The sequence below is a fragment of the Curcuma longa genome, chromosome 1, assembly GCF_044706935.1.
Source record: "Curcuma longa cultivar G26 ecotype Majalengka, Jawa Barat chromosome 1, ITB_CL_G26_1.1, whole genome shotgun sequence".
Classification (NCBI taxonomy): domain Eukaryota; kingdom Viridiplantae; phylum Streptophyta; class Magnoliopsida; order Zingiberales; family Zingiberaceae; genus Curcuma; species Curcuma longa.
The window spans coordinates 19,124,054-19,142,757 of record NC_133861.1 but is presented as its reverse complement, the minus strand read 5'-3'; the positions used below and the strand labels follow the sequence as shown (position 1 = coordinate 19,142,757).

The window sequence follows — 18,704 nt, the reverse complement described above, 5'->3', positions numbered from 1 at the left end:
AAATAAAAAAAATACATTTGGGTGGGTCAGTATTATCCCTGCTACATGAACGCATTCAAAATATTGAATACACAAATTAACACTCAAGAAGTGTTATTAACACTCAATTGCTGGACTAACAAAAGTTAAAAAATGTGGATAGTTGTCAAAATATTCATTTTGATTTCAATATGATTTGACGACGGAAATGATGTGACTTGGGGATGGGTGGATGACCTTGAGAATATGTTGGAGATTTTACAACAGAGATGACAGGGATTTGACAATGGGAAGAGAGTTTGTGTAGAGTTTAGGGTTTAAGACGACATTTTTCATACATTTCCCTGATTTTTTTAAAAAATAAAAGCACAAGACTAGCTGACAATAAATCAATGACAATTTAATTTGAGGGTTAGAAGATACCGATTTAGCGTGATGAATTGGTGTAACTTTTTTGTTTTGGTACTGAGTACGTCTAGACGTGAATAGCTTTGTCTTTTTAATGTTTATGAAGTTAACATATGATATTTTCCACATTCATTCATAAATGCTAAGTCACACAAAATCTAATGAAATAGGAACGAACAGACATGGTACAAGAGAAAATTCGTAGGAAAAATAGACAATTGTCTTAGAGTAGAAAATTTATCTTCTCAACACATGGTGGTCGACATGGTCCAGCCAAGCCATGCTTGGATATAGAGTCATAGATATCTTTCCATCCTCAATCCTCATTACCTAAGTATTAAATATGAAATAATTGCTCTTATTAATTATAAGACAACCTTACACAATTCATATGCCATTGTAGGTAGGATATATATAAGGTCCCAAATGTCATTAGATGGGAGAGACTTCTTTGAACATGTAAGTGTTAGGCAATTAGTACTCTTCTTAACCCCTATGAGCTTTGTCATTTATGTGATATCATGCTCTCTAAGCAAGAACTAGACAGTGCCATTGGACGCTTTAATTTTACCCGAGCCATGTCATCTTTCAAGCAGTTGGTTCAATTACACCTTAGCAAATAATGACATTGTGTATTGAGTGCGGATAAGTTATATTTTGAATTTATCTGATAGATAAATTGAGAGACTATCTACCTATTATATAAAAAGGTATATTTGTAACTTAGTAGAAGGGTGCACTTTGGATAATAAGTACAATATGTATATTTTGTATCGTATTTGTATAATGCATGTCTATTTAATATATGCATTTTGAAATATAAAATTATGCCCTACAATTGAATAAAATATTAATCGCTTTTGTTATAAGTTGCACCTTATATATAAATATATGAAACTCTTTCACTGTACGCCCTAAATTAGTACACTGTAATATTTTTCTATACTTGAATAACGAGCGATGTGCAAACTAAAGCAATTCCCTGATGAAATTGGCATGTTAATTAGTATAACTAATTTGGCATTCGATTAAAAAATAAATAAATATATAAGACAGATCAATTTTTTTTTAAAAAAAAATTCAAGGGTAATCTCAAACGCTACTATATCGTAACGTCCCGTAGTTTCGGGTTAACTGAAACGCTACAATAAGCCATCTCCGTGTCGGGTCGCCTTCCCAAGCACACACTTCGCTCTCTTTCCCTTCCTCTAGCCACCCATCGCCTCCCTTCTCCTTATTCTAACCGCTTCGCGCTCCTCTCCCCTCTCTTCTTACCCGTCTTCTCCTATTTCCTCTAGGGTTTCTTCTCCGCCCCTCTCACTCCACTTTCAACGCCGCAATCCAAATCCTTTGCTTTGTCTCGCTTCGTCTCCTCCGGTGAGTTGATCTTCTTTCCCTCTTTCCTCGTGTTCGTTTTCCGTCTCTCTGCTTTTTTATTAGCCTCCTTTTCATTGGTTTTGATTCATCTCGTTTGCCCGTTTGGTTCTCTTGATACTTTTTGATAGTTTCCGGTGCCGTTCGGTTGCTGGCGGGCTGAAGATTGCATCTTGAGCGGGGGATCAATGGCGATTTTGAAAGATGACTCTAGGGTTTCGAGGAGGGACAACAAATCCTCACCCGTGAGCCGAGGGAGCGGTTCGATCCAGGAAACAGAGGAGGAGGCCTGTACGAGGAGTGCCAAGGTGGGGTCTTATGCTTCGGAGTTTTCAGACGTGGACTCCGGCATGGAATCCGACGAGTTTGATCCGGCTGAGCTTGGTGAGCCGGGAACTCAGTTGTGTCAGGTGGGGAACCAGAGTTTTAGCGTTCCCCTCGAGCTCTACGACCTCTCTGGCTTGGGGACAGTGTTGTCCTTGGAGACGTGGAATGAATGCCTCTCGGAGGACGAGCGTTTTTTGTTGGCTGAGTTCCTCCCGGATATGGATCAGGAGACGTTTGGACACACTCTCAAAGAGCTGTTTTCAAGGGAAAATTTTCACTTTGGGAGTCCGCTTGATACTCTATTCATTCAGTTGAAAGGAGGGCTCTGTGATCCAAGGATTGTTCTTTATCGTCGAGGTTTGAGTTTATTACAGCGGCATGAATACTACCATCACTTGTGTAAATATCATAATTCTATGGTAAGAACTCTTGTTCGCACAAGGGATGCATGGAGGAAGTGCAGTGGATATGCTATTGAAGAAAGACTTCGGCTACTTAATATCCTGAGGAGTCAGAGGCCTTTGAGCTATGTTGGAAATGATGATGTTGGTTATGAGATGGATTCAGAGAGTGGAGATTCTGATAACTCGCATTTGAATAAGCGGTTTAAGATAGGCCAGCAGTTTGTGAAGCCTGCATTTGCTATCATGCCTCATGAGATCGGCATGACTTACCAGTCAGTAAAGGATACAAAAGAGTACTCAAAGGGAGTTTTAAAAGTTGCCCTTTCTAAAGGTTTAGCGCAGGAATGCGTTGGATCATCACATGGATATCCTTCAGCATTGAAGCATGGATCAAAGCAGAATAAATTTGCTGGGTATGATGTGAAAGCATCCAAAAGAATTAGAGATCATATTAGCAATAACCATGATGATAGGGAAGAAGAATATGTGGCTTCACAAGGAGACTGGGCTGCAAGAAATAACCATGCAGTAGCCAGAACTAATATGCTGATATCAGGAAAGAAACAAGGACAACAAAAAAGATACGATACAGACATTCACAATGATGAAGATCCTGAAATCGATAACAATTTTAGCCAGGGTTGTGGGGGAAAATGCAACTCAGGCCAAGCAATAACTGCTTATATTCATGATTCTTCTGAACACACCAAAGCTAAATATTTTGACAGAGTTTGGGTATATCCTTCAACCCGCGGTGACCGAAAGCACAAGCTAACCGATTCCATGCAGCTAAATGAGATACATGAGGAAGCTATTTCCTTGAGTTATTCAGCTAAATCAGATAGGATTGGCAAAGAATACAGGGCTGGTAAATCTGGAGCTGGTCATGAATTAAAAAATAAATCTTATAATCATTCTTTAGTACAGATGGTTAATTCTCATATTCAGAAGGATTCTAGATCCAGGATATCACAGGGGAGGATGAAAAAAAATGAGACTCAGTATGAGAATAAGGGTGTGACATACTTGAGAGACAGCAGAATGATATCTGGAAGTGAGGAGACAGAATCTGATTCATCTGAGCAGGTTGAGGATGATAGGTTCCCGATTGCTACTAGGAAGTCAAACAAGGTCATGAAAGGCGATAAAAAAGCCTATGCTAGCTTCCCTGATGTGAATAAAAGTGGGCATACACCAGTATCAAATTCTGTGAAAGGGATGAATGGAGAACCTATGAAACAGGCACTATTACAGCACCCAACTGCAAAGCTGACAAATGCAGAAAAGAGGCATAAAGCAATGGCTGATACGCATCATTCTCCAGAGCAATCCTTGTATGCTGATGATTATGGTAGTGGGGTGATGGACGAACATAAGGAGAGTTTACATGGAATGCCCAAGTCACGAGGGAGCAAGAAATTAATCAACAAGTTAGTAAACATGATGGAGGTTTCTGATAGTCCAAGGATTGATGCTGCTCAAGAGAGATCAGACATGCCCCTTATAGGTTGTAATTTTTTATCAAAGAAATCTAAACTGAAAGTTAATGCTCATCTCTTGAGTGAGCAAGATGAGTCTGTCCACCTACAGGACAGTCCTAAACTGCAGGTTGATGACCATATTGTTACCAGGAAGGGTAGAAGGAAAATAGATGCTGAAATTGAGATGCTGAATGACATTAATCCGGATTTGGTAACATCAGGGAAGGTTTCAGGAGATGGTGAAGGTAAGGCTAAGTCACAGAAGAAACCATTTACCCTTATCACCCCAACTATTCACACAGGGTTTTCATTCTCTATTGTACATCTTCTTTCAGCTGTAAGGAAGGCAATGATTACTCCTCTTATCGAAGATACTGCACTGATAGCCTCCCATCTTCATGACAACAATGGACTTAAAATTTTTACAGATGGTCAGCACAATGTGCATCAAATAGCAACTGACATACATATTTCGCAATCATTTGAGAATATGGGCAAACATTCCATAGGATCTGTAGAGAATAGTGGGTTTCTTTCTCTCACAGTTCAAGAGATTGTTGATCGAGTCAGATTAAACCCAGGAGATCCATACATTCTTGAAACACAGGAACCACTTCATGATTTAGTTCGAGGAGTTCTGAAGATTTTTTCTTCTAAGACAGCACCTTTGGGGGCAAAGGGTTGGAAACCCTTCGTATCATATGAGAAATCAAACAAAAGTTGGTCATGGGCAGGTCCTGTTGCTTCTACCTCACACAATGATAATGGAGAAGAAGAAACTTCAGCAGATGCATGGGGAATTCCTCATAAGATGCTGGTAAAGCTGGTTGATGCTTTTGCTAATTGGCTTAAAAGTAGTCAAATTACACTCCAGCAGATTGGAAGTCTCCCACCTCCTCCTGCTTCATTACTTTTGAACATGGATGAGAAAGCAAGGTTCAAAGATTTAAGAGCCCAAAAGAGTCTGAACACTATTAGCCCCAGCTCTGATGAAGTAAGAGCATATTTTCACAGAGAGGAATTGTTACGATATTCTATTCCAGATAGAGCCTTTTCCTATACAGCTGCTGATGGGAAAAAATCTATTGTTGCTCCACTAAGAAGGGGCGGTGGAAAACCAACCTCAAAAGCTCGAGATCATTTCATGCTTAAGCCTGATCGACCACCACATGTTACAATTCTTTGTCTTGTTCGAGATGCAGCAGCCAGACTTCCTGGTAGAATTGGAACTAGAGCAGACGTTTGTACCCTATTAAGGGACTCTCAATACGTTGTCGAAAACATCTCTGATGCACAAGTGAACCAAGTTGTGAGTGGGGCTCTAGATAGGTTGCACTATGAACGTGATCCTTGTGTGCAATTTGATAGTGAAAGAAAATTGTGGGTTTATTTACACAGGGATAGAGAAGAAGAGGATTTTGAGGATGATGGCACTTCATCCACTAAAAAATGGAAAAGACAAAGAAAAGATTCTCTTGATCAATCAGACATGGGGCCAGTTAATGATGTGGATGGTGCAGCCTTGGTTGGTGGCTCTTCTGTTGGGTTGGATGATGAACATGATTTCAATGTTCTCACATCACCGATCAGAGCTGGGGGAGTAGCTGAAGTTTCTTCTGAAGATGTTGGTCTAAATATAGATAATACTAATGCTTTTATTGATTCTACCATTATAAAAAAGGACCATGATAATTGGGGTGGTCTAGGGTTGGATCCATTGAGAGAAAGATTGGTATGTCAGGAGAACTCTACAGATGATTTTGATGATGGAACATTTAGTCAAGAAGGGCCAATTAGTCTTCAATATGACCTTATTATGAAGAATAGATTATACTAAACTTTTATCAACGTGTTTATGTTAGATAACATTTGTAACAAAATTATAGATTCTTCAAAGGTCAAATTGTCTCCTATCTGCATGTGTTAATCTTTTTTCTTTTTCTTTTTCTTTTCTTTCCTTTTTAGTTTCTTCAGTTATACTACTTGTTATAGGTTGGAGGGTACTAGTTTTTCCACTGCATCCTGATCCTTGATCTATTGTCAAATTTAAAGTGTGTGTTGCTCATCTGTATGCACTCAATGGTGATGCTGATTCAGTTACTTTTTTGTTTTTTAGTCTTTCTCCTTTTCCTCACCATTATCTCTCAGTTTAATTCTACAATTTGATCACTAGAATCTCAAGGCTTAAGGGACTTAAACCAAGTTGTTGATGAAGAATTCTACACTCTTGCATTGTGATCGATAACAAGGAATTTGTGGACAGTTGTTATCTTCCTTGCAATTATGGAGGACATTTGGGTACTTTAAGGTTTCTAGGTCTATCCTAAATTCTTCATTTTTGAGATAGTGGAAATGTATTCAAGTAATTGCTTTACAATATAGCTTTAACTGCACTGATAGGATCAGTAAATTAATATTGACTGGTTAATCTTACACCCCAAAGACTTAACAGGGTTTTAATATGACTTCTTTCCTTGTGTCTAATAGTTGAAAGTGGTTTTTCTTAGTTGAAGGTGTACACAACTGGATGATTTTAATTTGACATGATATCTAAATTGACTGAAGTATTATTTCCAAAGATTGCCAATATACTTCTGCAATAAATCTAGGATAGCTGGTTTCATATTGATCCTCACTTGTATTTTTACATATTGGTTATCTAGTGTAGGGGAAGATAGAAGTTGGTTCAACAAAGTGTTGGTATGTACTCTGTTCATGATAGTAACCTGCTGGACTAATGTAGTAAGGTTGGCATACGTTTTGTAGCCAGGCTGGCACAAGATATTTACTATAAATATAACGTCAGGACATGTTACTGGCACCAACATTCTGTGATATAGATGGTTTTTAGTTAGAGTGGACTCTGAAGATTGGCATTGGTTTGAATCTCAAAGATTGTGTTGAATTACTTGCATGGCTTAGTATCTATAATCTTAAAATATATGTTTTGATAGATGTGGACATTCATTTACCCATTATAAACCAGTGTAATCTGTCGGCATCCTTAATAATGCTAAGTCAACATTTGCTTTTATGAAATGTCGTGTTTAAAGTTCTGAAATTGCCATCTAGGTTCTTGTTTAATTTCTTTATTATTCAGAAATTCAATTTTCACCCATTTGAAAGTCTTTGATGTCCTAACATTGGAAACAGCTTTTACCTTAAAGTTCAACATGAGAAACATTGACTGATAGCATACATTTACCTTTTTGTATGCAGGTATTGGAATTAGTTTCCAGTTTGATCCTTTTCCTGGTACGTTAAAATTCTTTGGGAAGGTTATTTTGATTGTGAGTGTAGTTTTGTCAAATTAAATGTGCATTTAGTGAATCATTTGTTTAGTTAAGCCTATCAAGTCCCATCGCATCTTATCAAGTTATGTTAACTTGCTGTTTCCTTTAGAGGGCATTGTATTTTGGTAAACTAGTATTTGAGGCGTTTTAAGGATTTGAGAGTTCTATGATTAGTTTGAACCATAATCTTATAAAAGTTAACTTGTGATCTTGCAGCTGCAGACTAGCTATTGCACATGTCGAGTGAAAATGGTTAGTACGCTACACTGGAAATCCTTTGGAAGAGTATCTTCTGACAAAAGATGATATTTATTAAATATATATCGTAATTCTTGGATTTATTTGATTGGAGAAATTTCGTGTTTAATCTTTTATGCTAAGCTAACGAGATGACAGGCAACTCCAGTGTTTGTTGCTTCTTAAGGGATTGTGCTCAATGCCTTTCGCCTTAATATTTTTGTGCAACAACAGTTATAACCGACTGCCAGCGTCTGAAGTTAGCGGTCGATAATGTTCCCTGTATTGGCTTGTCTAGAAAATTTAAATCAAAACTAACAAAATAGATGGAAATTTTAAACTGAAATTGATAACCTTTCAAGTTAGATCAAACTGATTTTATTTAAATTGATTGGTACTAAAAAGTTATAAAATAAGTGTTAGATTCTATTATCTGTATATATATATATATATATATACCCCTGCAAAACGTGGATTGAACTACATATATAATTTTCTCAAACTTATTTGCCAGCCAGCCAGCCTATTATGAATCTGATGAGGACCTAAACATTTTCTCAAACTATCAAGCTATCTTCATAATCTGAGGACCCAACCAAAGTTTTTCTCAAACTATCTTCGTCTTCAAATTCCTATAATTAAGATTCCTTCCATAATCCAATCGACTTACAGAAAAGCAAACCACCTGGAATTGAAATTGGCATACGGTGACGGATCATCCTCGACTACGTACTTAATTATTGCAAGAACCCTCTAGCTAACTACTACATATGTTAATCGGTGAGATCTGCACCACGCACAGTTGATCGATCGAGCGTAAGCACGTACATACTATCCCACCAAGACATAGATGGCGTAAATGATTCCAGGTATGTAACCCAATATCGTCAACAACAGGTCGATCCAAAACTCCACCTGCAATTTTAGCTTCTATTGATTTAGTTTTAAGGAAGAAGAAACTAATTCGAGCAGAAAAGATTAATATGTAAGAGCATTTTGATTGATGACGAATGAATTAATATACTGACGCCGCAGCCGTAGCGCAGGAAGACTCCAACGGGCGGTAACAAGATGGCCAATACCACCTCGAGTAACGTCTCAGAACCCATCGCGATATGGTGTGATATGATCTAGCGACGATGCTGCTTGCTCTGGAACTGCTCGGCTCAACAGGACGGTTTTAGGATTATGGAAGAGAGGATGAGACTGATAGAACTTGTTCGAGGTTGATTACTGCTGGTGACAACGAGAAGGGGGTTTAATCCGTTGCTTGTGAAGGAGGAGGAGACGGCATGCGTGCCGCGTGTCGATCTGCAAGGCTACGTGCTCCTCTTCTTCAAGGGAACACTTGTTTCTGATAGCCACGAGGAAGTAAGTGCAGCCTCCTTTATTCATATAAAGTTTAAGCAAAAAACATCGATTTTATCCTTACTATTTTTTCTTTTATTTATTTATAGATATTTTAAAATACTTATATCTTTTATTGTTATTCATATCAAAAGCGTTTGATATTTTGAGTTCATTGTTACAATAGTGATATTTTAGAAGGACAAATTAGGTGTTTTAATTTTAAAAATATAATTAAATGTCTACTCGATCGATTATTTATTTATCATATTAACCAAGTATTCGAATTTTACTTATTCTAGATTATTCAATTTATTCATATATTAGCTGAAATTTTATAGATAGATTAAAATAAGTTTTATTTTAAGTTTAATCAGTATTATAATATTTTGTTATTTTTAAGAATTATATTATATTAATTCATAACACTCTTCGAAACGCTCTGATCACCGAATTTGGATCATAACCGAACTTCCAGAGTCTCGACTCACTTCCTCCAGACCGTCGTGATGGCCAAGGAATTCTCGGTCCCGCCGGTGGTGGTCTTCCCCTACGTCGGAAGCATCAGCGTTCGCCACCAGCGTCGCACGCTGACGCCGGTGGCAGCGGCATCGCCCTTCCAACCCCTACGACCCTCCAACTCCGGCGCCGCTAACCCCAGCATCCCGTTCATGTCCTTCGACATCGGATCCGCCCCCGCCGCCTCATCCTTCACCGCTCTATCTTCGCTCCCTCCGGCGTCGCCCTCTCTGTATCCGGCTTCTTTGATGACGAACCGCCCCTCCTCGAATTAAGAGCTCGGCATCAACACCTGCCAGATCTGGCGCAAGACCCTCTCGATCTTGAACCCTTGCTGGGTGAACGCTAGTCTCCACGAGGACGCCGACCTCTCTTGCCCCTTTCTTTTCTTCGTATCCTTCGGCCTCTTCCAGCTTCTCGCCGGAAAGTTCCACTTCGGCATCATCTTAGGTTGGGTCACGGCCGCCGCTCTCTTTCTCTACGTGGTCTTCAATAATGCTTGCCGGAAGGAACGAAAATTTGGATCTGTACCTGAGCTTGAGCCTAATTGGGTATTTTATGCTGCCCATGGTGATTTTAGCATCTTTGTCGCTTTTCGTGCCCCATGGAGGCGCCGTCATCTTCTCGATTGATAAGGTTTTCGTACTATGGTCTACGAGAATGTGCACGGCCCTTCTGGTGGAGTTGGGTCTGATAGCCTACTCTGCTGGCTCGTTTACATGCTTTTCGCTGATCTGCTCATTATTTTCTGATTCTTGGTTAGCCTACTGGCTTTCTGGCTCTGTTATACACTTGCTGTTGTCTTTTGACTTTTGAATCTACGCGGTCATCTTGATCGTAAAAAATTATGTTTTAGCTAGGAATGTTATCATTGATTTATAGTTATCGTAACTATTCCTTAATTCTGCGCTTGTAATTGGATTCATATGAAATAGAGAATGGAAATATCTTTAATTGTCTCGTTATTTTGAATGGTTAGATTTGAACGTGTTTGTATCACTCAAATTCATGATAATAAACTTCCTGTAAATCATAAAAATCGTTCGAGATACGATTCGCGTTGGCATCAGAAAGATTCGCATCGATCTGCATGCCTCCGGAGGCGTTGTTCCGAACGGTTAGGAAGCAATGCTTCTCATTCTTCCTCACCCAACAGTCAACAGTCTAGCTAGCATCAGTGGCAGAAATATGTCTGAGAAATTATGCCGTGGAATTCACATTGTTTAGGGATCAATGTATTCTATGATCGTTATCTGTAAACGTAAATTCTCTCACACTAGGTATTCGATTAATTGGAATTAGTATAAAAATATTACTTTGCTTCTTGAATCAGGCGCGTCGCAGTACCTTGATGTTTGTATTTCTTGTGAGATTGAACTCTGATTACATGATGCATTTGAGCACATTTTCTTTTAAAAATGAGATTCATTTCTAAGAGGGAAGATGGATTATAGAAATAACCAAGTTCTATATGTAAGACTAAACAAGGATGGTTACAGATGTTTCAGTGAATTTGTGGTGAGAATAATTGATGATTAATCTTACAGTGTATTTCTTGTAACATGTTAGTTACTTGAATGTTCAGACACAAGCTACGTGAGGGAGATCAATAAACTAGTGGATATATAAAATACTTATAAATATAAGGAAATTCAGCTATCAACCAACAGGGAAGCTCGTCATGATTCTTGTTCCAATTTTAGTTTGCGATGTTCATTATATCATTTTCGACATTATTGATAGGGATATGGAAGGCCATTATGGCTGATGCATGGCTTCTATAAAGCCAATGGAGGATGTGGATACATAAACAAAACTGATTTCCTCCTGAAGAATGGACCAAATGTTGGCGATTTTGATCCTAAAGCTAAATTGCCAGTAAAGAAATCCTTGCGAAGATATGCTTTTCTTCCCTTTCTGAAATTTCATCTCTCTAGTTAGCCAACTTTACTGTGGTTTAAGTCTTTCTTTTGGTTCTCGGCGCTCTTCAGGTCAAAGTATACATGGGCGATGGTTGCAGTGTGGATTTCAATCAAACTCATTTTGATTCATATTCACCTCCAGATTTCCATATATACAAGAGTAAGCAAACCCACATTTATTTATCTGTTAATCTGATTATTTGGCTGCCAGTTATTTGCACCTATTTCTTCACAACAGATAGGGATTGCAGTAGTGCCAGCTGACACCACCACAATGAACAAAACAAAAGTAGTAGAGGATATTTGGACACTAGTATGGGACGAGAGGATAGAAGTGCACGAGCACCTTAGTCGGGGAAAGATGACTTCGCAGGGCAGACATGCTTGCCAGTTTCTGAGTTCCGTGCTGTGCCGCTCTTCGATCGTAAGGGAATGAAGTTTAAATCTTCTTTCCTTTTACTGTCTTTGCTAGTCTTTTAATACAGGAGGGTGTTTACATTTGCAATAGAGTGAAATGACAGTTGTTTAACAAAAGATTTGTCTAGGAGACTTACAGGAGGTCGGATATGAATTATAGAAGTACATAGTTTATTGCTTTTCATCCAAAAGTTTTGTAGAATACGTCCGTGCTCAGTAAGAACCCAAGTCATCGAAATTCTACTCTCTTTTTTTTTTACTTACTCTATCCAAATTTAAAATCAAAATCGATTAAGTCACGTGAACTGTCCCTAAGAATAAAATTCAACTCTAGCGGCCCCATCTGTGCCATATCGTTTTCTCACATCATAAACACACACATTCCTATCTCCAGTCCAGAGAAATGATAATAATGAGCTGTGATGAAATGAGATGAGACTCCATCAACACCAGTCATTAAAAGCACTACTCAATTCTTTAGCTTATCAACTTTAATTGCTTCAAAGTCCAGTTCCATGGCGATCTTTAGCAGCAAGCTCGTCCTTTCCTGCATTGTCCTCCGTTTTCTTTTTCCGGAGCCGGCGGCATCCACCGGCATCGACCACTGTGAAGGCACTCTCTACCCGGAGCTCTGCGTCTCCACCCTCTCCGCCATCCCGGACATCCAAACCAAGTCCCTCCCCGACGTCATCTGCGCCACCATCAAAGCCTCCGAGACCGCCGTCAATGCTGCTGCCGAGAACTGCTCCATCTACCTCCGCCACCACAGCTACGCCCTCGACGGCCGCCAGCGCTACGCCATCACCGACTGCCTCGACCTCTTCTCACAGACCGTCAACCAGCTGGTCGCCGCCTGGTCCCGCCTCTCCAGCGGCAACGCCTCCTCCCGAGTCGAAGACGTGCGCACCATGCTCTCCGCCGCCATCACCAACCAGTACACCTGCCTTGACGGCTTCGCCTACGTCGGCCACGATGGAGGCTACCGCCAAGTCATCGAGGGTCGGATCTACCACGTGTCCCACATGATCAGCAACTCCCTGGCCATGGTGAGGAAGATACCGCGTAGGGTGCCTCGCCGTCGGGAGGCCCTGGAGGGGTACGGTGCTGTGGACGCCGCCAGCGGGTTCCCGGAGTGGGTGTCGCCGAAGGACCGGAGGCTGCTGCAAACGGAGACGAGGGTGGACCTTGTGGTGGCGAAGGACGGGAACGGTGACTTCACGACGGTAAGCGAGGCAGTGGCGGCGGCGCCAACAAACAGTATGGAGAGGTTCGTGATCTACGTGAAAGCGGGGACGTATCTGGAGAACGTGGAGGTGCCGATGAGCAAGACGAACTTGATGTTGATGGGCGACGGTATCGGGAAGACGGTGATAAAGGCTAGAAGGAACGTGGTGGATGGATGGACCACCTTCCGATCGGCCACTGTCGGTCAGTAAACTCTAACTTGAATTTTATCTGTTCTCCACTTCTCCTCTGCATTTCCTAAAAAAGAAATAATAAAGACACAACTAAAGACAAGATGATTGAAAAGTTATTATTAATGATTTTCATAAACTAACAAATCTATTTTTACATATTACCAAGATAAAATATAAAAAATATAATGATAAACATAATAATAGTATTATAATAAATATGATAATAATAAATATATAAATAATAACAAATGATTGCGTATTGCAATCTAAATATGTTAAATCATCAAAAATTAAAATCAATTTTTAGACTATTATCTTCGTTGTTATGAAACATCTTATTTAACTATACAACCAATTAAATTTTCTAAAACAATGACCATTAATAAAGACAGGGCAACAGAAGACTATAATTTTATTATTATTGAATTTCTAAAAAAAATAGCAGTGAAAAGAATTTTTATTAAACTAAAAATAAGTGTTTGACATCAATCCAAACAAATATTTAAATAATCTAAAAACTCTCAAAATAAAATAAAACTGATAAAATAAGTTTTAAAAATATTAATTTAAACCGTTTGACGACTTAACCTACTTGAGCAATAGTGGTGCCATACAATCGTGCCAATTTGGCACGGTGGTGCGAGCACGGCTAAGCCGCGTGTTCCACACTGGAACACGTTGATTTCTTTATTAACACGACCGTGTAAAAAAATACGAACTCACCGTGTCAGACGACATGCTTTGACCATATATTGGCTATTAAAAAGTTCAATTTGACCTTGTCAGGCTCAAAATTCAAACACGGCCTCGCCGCACGTGTTGTGCTATAATAAATTTTATATAATAAATAGCATGTAAGTACTTTTCAAAAATTTTTGGAAGTATAATAAATATTATATATTATACGAGTATGATTCCCATTAATAAAAGTGGGTACTAAATAGCATAATCATATATAACGTGTCCCACAATTTGGTAAAATGAAATATATATATATATATATATATATATATATATATATATATAATCAGTTCTTTTCAATGATTGCCTAAAATGATTTTGAAAGTTGATTATTGTACCCTTATTTTATTTTAACAAGTTTTTGATTAAAATTCGTTAGAGGCTAGCTAATTGAAACAAAGCTTTTGTGGTGGACTACTAATCGACAGTCATTTTAGGTTAATTGCTTCCAAAACAAACATGCATGTATCGTTTGTAAACCCATGTTATGCCGATTTTATTAATTGATTAATCGACAAGTAATTAATGGAATTTTGTGCATTTGTAATTAACACTAATAGTAAATGAGCAGCGGTGGTGGGCGACGGGTTTTTGATGCGCGACGTGACGGTGGAGAACTCGGCCGGGCCGCGCAAGCACCAGGCGGTCGCCCTCCGTGTGGGCGCCGACCTCTCCGCCTTCCACCGGTGCAGCTTCGTGGGATACCAGGACACCCTCTACGTCCACACCCTCCGCCAGTTCTTCTACGACTGCGATGTCTACGGCACCGTCGACTTTATCTTCGGCAACGCCGCCGTGGTGCTCCAGAAGTGCAGACTCTACGCCCGCCGCCCCCTGCCCGGCCAGAAGAATACCTTCACGGCACAGGGGCGGGCGGACCCCAATCAGAACACCGGCATCTCGATTCACAGATGCCAGGTCACGGCGGCCTCCAGCCTCGTCCCGGTGCAGTCCAGCTTCCGCACCTACCTCGGCCGTCCGTGGATGGAGTATTCCCGCACCGTCTTCATGCAGTCGTTCCTGGGCCGCTTGATCGAGCCGGCGGGGTGGTTGGAGTGGGACGGGAGCTTCGCGCTGAGCACTCTGTTTTACGGGGAATACATGAACAGTGGGCCGGGGGCGGACACCACCGGCCGGGTGACGTGGCCAGGGTACAGGGTTATCAACAGCTCCACCGAGGCGAGCGCGTTCACGGTGGAATCCTTCATCAACGGGGATCAGTGGTTGACTTCCGTGCCTTTTATTCCTGGATTAGCTCATTAGCATCGATCGATCGTTTATAATTAGATGTCTGGATGCTTTCGTTAATTAGTTGGGATCTTAATTTAGTTTAGCATTTGAATAATTTGGCCTAATTCATGCATGTACTCGATCGCTACCTAGTACCTACTTCGGAATAAATGGTTTGATTTCTTAAATTGTCCTTTCACGTAGTTCTTCTAGGAAAATGAAAGGGGATCGATCATCGATCAGGTCGTAACTTTGGATTATTTATTAATCCAAATTTAATTTAATTTAGTTGTGTTTTTATCATAAATTAAGTCAAAATGGAAAGAAATAAAACATTTTCTACTGCATTTCCCATTTTCTTCATAAATTAAGTGAAAATGTAGAGAAGTGAAATTTAAAATGTATAAGTATGCTTTTCTTTTCTGTTTTTTCCCCTTCTTGCTCACCTTTTTCAGTATCAGTTTTAATTAGCTGTTTTATTTTCCTCTTTCTTTTTCCAACTCAAATTCCAAATAAATATATGCATAAGCAAAGGAAAATGCCTTGCAAATAAATACACGCATAAATATGAACAAATTTTGGTAGCAATGGGCCGGGCCGTTCCTCGTCGAGCCCATACCCATACCTGACACTTTTACTCTCCTGGAGGAACTGGCCGCCCCAAGCACATAAAAGAGGGAAACTGCAAACTGCAAAGGTTGGAACCGCCAACCGCGGCCCCCCACCCTGACCCCACAAGTATGAGGGGAAATAAATCACGGTGAATATGGGACTACAGTCCGAGGAAATTGGAAACATGACACAGATTGAGCCCTCGAATGCAATCATGAGCCCTCGAACCGTACACCTTCACCTGCAAGCATCCGCGCCCTGACCAGTGACTCCGCCCGTGGGGGCACATAAAAGAGGGAAACGAACGAACGAGAGAGAGAGAGAGGATACTGTGCCTCAATCTCCCTACCAGCGTCCCCCTCGACGGCGTTGAGACTTCCGCCATCCTCTCCGATGCCTCCAAGGCCGTTGCTAGGCTCATCGGCAAGCCCGAAGCTGTTCGTTCTCCTTTCTGTGATCACTTTGCGAGTTTTACTTGCCATCGAAGCGTTGAACGAAATGCTCACCCCGTTCTTATTATAATGATTTTTTCTTTGCTTTTCTATCGGTAGTATGTGATGGTGGTGCTCAAGGGGTCGGTGCCCATCTCCTTTGGCGGCAGCGAGCAACCTGCAGCGTACGGCTAGCTGGTTTCCATCGGTGGCCTCAATCCCAACACCAACAAGAAGCTGAGCGCCGCCATCGCGGGCATCCTCGAGACGAAGTTGTCCGTCCCCAAATCCCGCTTCTTCCTCAAAATTTTTGATACTAAGGTGGATGATTTCATCCTTTCTCGCCTATCTCAAGTCAGATTAGGGTCTTTCTTGACTGATGTACATCTCACCATATTACTCTCACTCGTGAGTATTGATGGCTTCTCCCATTACGTTTTTCAGGGTTCAGACTTTGGGTGGAACGGGTCCACTTTCTAGGGTCTGTATGGCCTTGCTTAAATGATCAATGCTGTGTAGTATCAAGTGCTATGTTTCTTCTGAACATGATAGTTTGATGTGTTTCTGTGACTTTTTTTTATATGGTTTTCTATCATCTAAAGAGAAATATAATCTCTGTTTATTGTTTTGCAACTTGGTAATCCATGGATATGCCTCTGATGAATTAATCTTTCTTTGCTTCCTTGGAAATACTTCACTTGGATTAGCTAAATAGCTTTTGTTATATTATTTTTCTGTATGCTGAATCTGTTGAAATTACAAGAGTATAACCTAGTTTCCTTGATAGTTGAGAACTAATGAAAATGTAAACTTGCAGGAATAGATTGCATTGCAAATCAAAACTGATCATTAGGCCCCCTTTTTGTCCAAGCACGTCAAAAATTATGCAAATGAAAGTTGGAGATATTAGGTTTTTTGAACAGAGACTTTTCAATTTGGTAAACAAGTTAGGAGTACATCACATATACCATGCCAAACACTTTATTTGGATTACAATTTACCATGTCAAATACTTTATTTGGATTACAATTTATTTTAGAGTTTGTTTGGGGCTAGGGTTGTTTGAGTGGGAAGAATTTTCGAATTTTTTTATCCTTTTTTATTTTTCTGTCTCTCTCATTAATTATCTTATTATTTTTTATCTTTCTTAATAAAGGCTTTTTTCTTGATAGAAGTTTATCTCTCCTCCTTTCAAACTCAAATTTCGCTAATCAAAAGGGAAATTGCTAGTAATATAAATTTGTATTTTGTTAATTATTTCTCTAATTTATATTTTAAATAAGAGTTTGACTAGTGTTGCCTTCTAGGTAAACAATGAAAAAAGAAGTCCAATTATTATTTTCTTGGCACTCTTTTCCATCCGCCTTGTTTTCCAATGGTATAACAAGCGCCAAGAATGGAATGGAAAGCTGGTAAATACCCAAATTTTAGCTAGTTTTTGTTTCCACTCTAATCAGGTGTGTAGATAGAAGTAAGGATGTCTTGAAGGTGGTTAATCATTATTTCATTCATAGAATCTTTCGTTCTATGAAAACAACACAACAGAAGCTTAAACTGATCTGTAGAATCTTTCATTCTTTTTACATCTATCCATCCTATATCTTTTCTATTATCATTATTTGAATATTAGCAGAGATCATTCTTGTTTAGAGATCAAAGGAAAAATAAAACTCAGGCAGATGATGTCAAATAGTTTGATTTGGATAGTTTGATTATGATGACCATGGCAAATAAACCAGAACTAATAACATTAAAATGGGGAAAATTTTCTCTCTCCTTTTCCTCTTTTATGATAAGGCTCTTCTTTTTACTGTTAAAACACTAAGCGAAGAAGAAAACCTAGTAGTTGTGAATCGCTATACTTATTTTTGCATCATTAACAAATTCATTTGGAATATATATACTTCTGCTGTTTGAAGTAATTGTCCCAAATTCCTACAACAAATATTGACGCGATGTTGGAGTTGCCATTGTTATTTAAGTGTCTTTGTTTACCTCTGGTGCTGACTTGTTTTTTCTATATTATTGTTTTATATTTTTCCTTTGGTGTTATTGGATACCTTTGGAATAATTATATCTGCCTTTGGTGTCAGTCTTGTTCTTTCCAAAAAAGTATAATATATATAGCAAAGTCAGTTCTTGAGTGTGCTATTTTTGATGATTCTCCAGACTTTAGAAGCATGGCAATGCGTAGTCCTTGGGTTACATTTTGTAATTGATCATTTTATTTTTAAATGTACGTATCTGATCATATCTTGTCTGGTTGACTGAATCTGTTATTTCTAGTTGTTTTTGCACTCTTTTCTTTGTTTATTTTCATTCATATCTCTTGCCGTTTCTATGGTGTCTTTTAATTTCTAATTCATATTCTGCATCTGATCAATTTTATGTTTGATGGCTTGTCTCTATGTTTTCGTTTAGTGGACTCCATGTCTTGTAGTGTATCATTTGTTCTGAAGTGAAACTTTGGATCCATTGTGTGCATGTGATGTGGTAGAAAACATATTATATCTTTCAGCTTGTGCTTCATGTCATTTCAATCCTTAATTATAATCGTTATGCAA

The 18,704-nt window shown here is 39.3% G+C and overlaps 3 protein-coding genes and 2 pseudogenes across 3 annotated transcripts; 4 read left to right on the top strand and 1 right to left on the bottom strand.

Moving 5' to 3' along the window:
* Positions 1 to 1,928: 1,928 nt before the first annotated feature.
* LOC141837285 (uncharacterized) lies at positions 1,929 to 5,849 on the top strand. Its single transcript, XM_074724717.1, has one exon. The coding sequence runs from the start codon at positions 1,950 to 1,952 to the stop codon at positions 5,808 to 5,810; it is 3,861 nt and encodes a 1,286-aa protein (XP_074580818.1). The 5' UTR covers positions 1,929 to 1,949; the 3' UTR covers positions 5,811 to 5,849.
* A 2,485-nt stretch (positions 5,850 to 8,334) lies between these two features.
* Positions 8,335 to 8,612, bottom strand: LOC141847765 (salt stress-induced hydrophobic peptide ESI3-like). The gene is made up of 2 exons (XM_074735853.1): positions 8,532 to 8,612; positions 8,335 to 8,418 (listed from the first exon to the last, which is right to left on the bottom strand). Exons 1-2 carry the CDS (start codon positions 8,610 to 8,612, stop codon positions 8,335 to 8,337), a joined length of 165 nt encoding a protein of 54 aa, XP_074591954.1.
* Positions 8,613 to 9,359: 747 nt separating this feature from the next.
* On the top strand, positions 9,360 to 10,121 carry LOC141821479 (uncharacterized; annotated as a pseudogene).
* A 2,102-nt stretch (positions 10,122 to 12,223) lies between these two features.
* On the top strand, positions 12,224 to 15,285 carry LOC141821468 (pectinesterase-like). The gene is made up of 2 exons (XM_074708893.1): positions 12,224 to 13,136; positions 14,439 to 15,285. Exons 1-2 carry the CDS (start codon positions 12,224 to 12,226, stop codon positions 15,128 to 15,130), a joined length of 1,605 nt encoding a protein of 534 aa, XP_074564994.1. The 3' UTR covers positions 15,131 to 15,285.
* Positions 15,286 to 15,863: 578 nt separating this feature from the next.
* Positions 15,864 to 16,702, top strand: LOC141825522 (uncharacterized; annotated as a pseudogene).
* Positions 16,703 to 18,704: the final 2,002 nt, after the last annotated feature.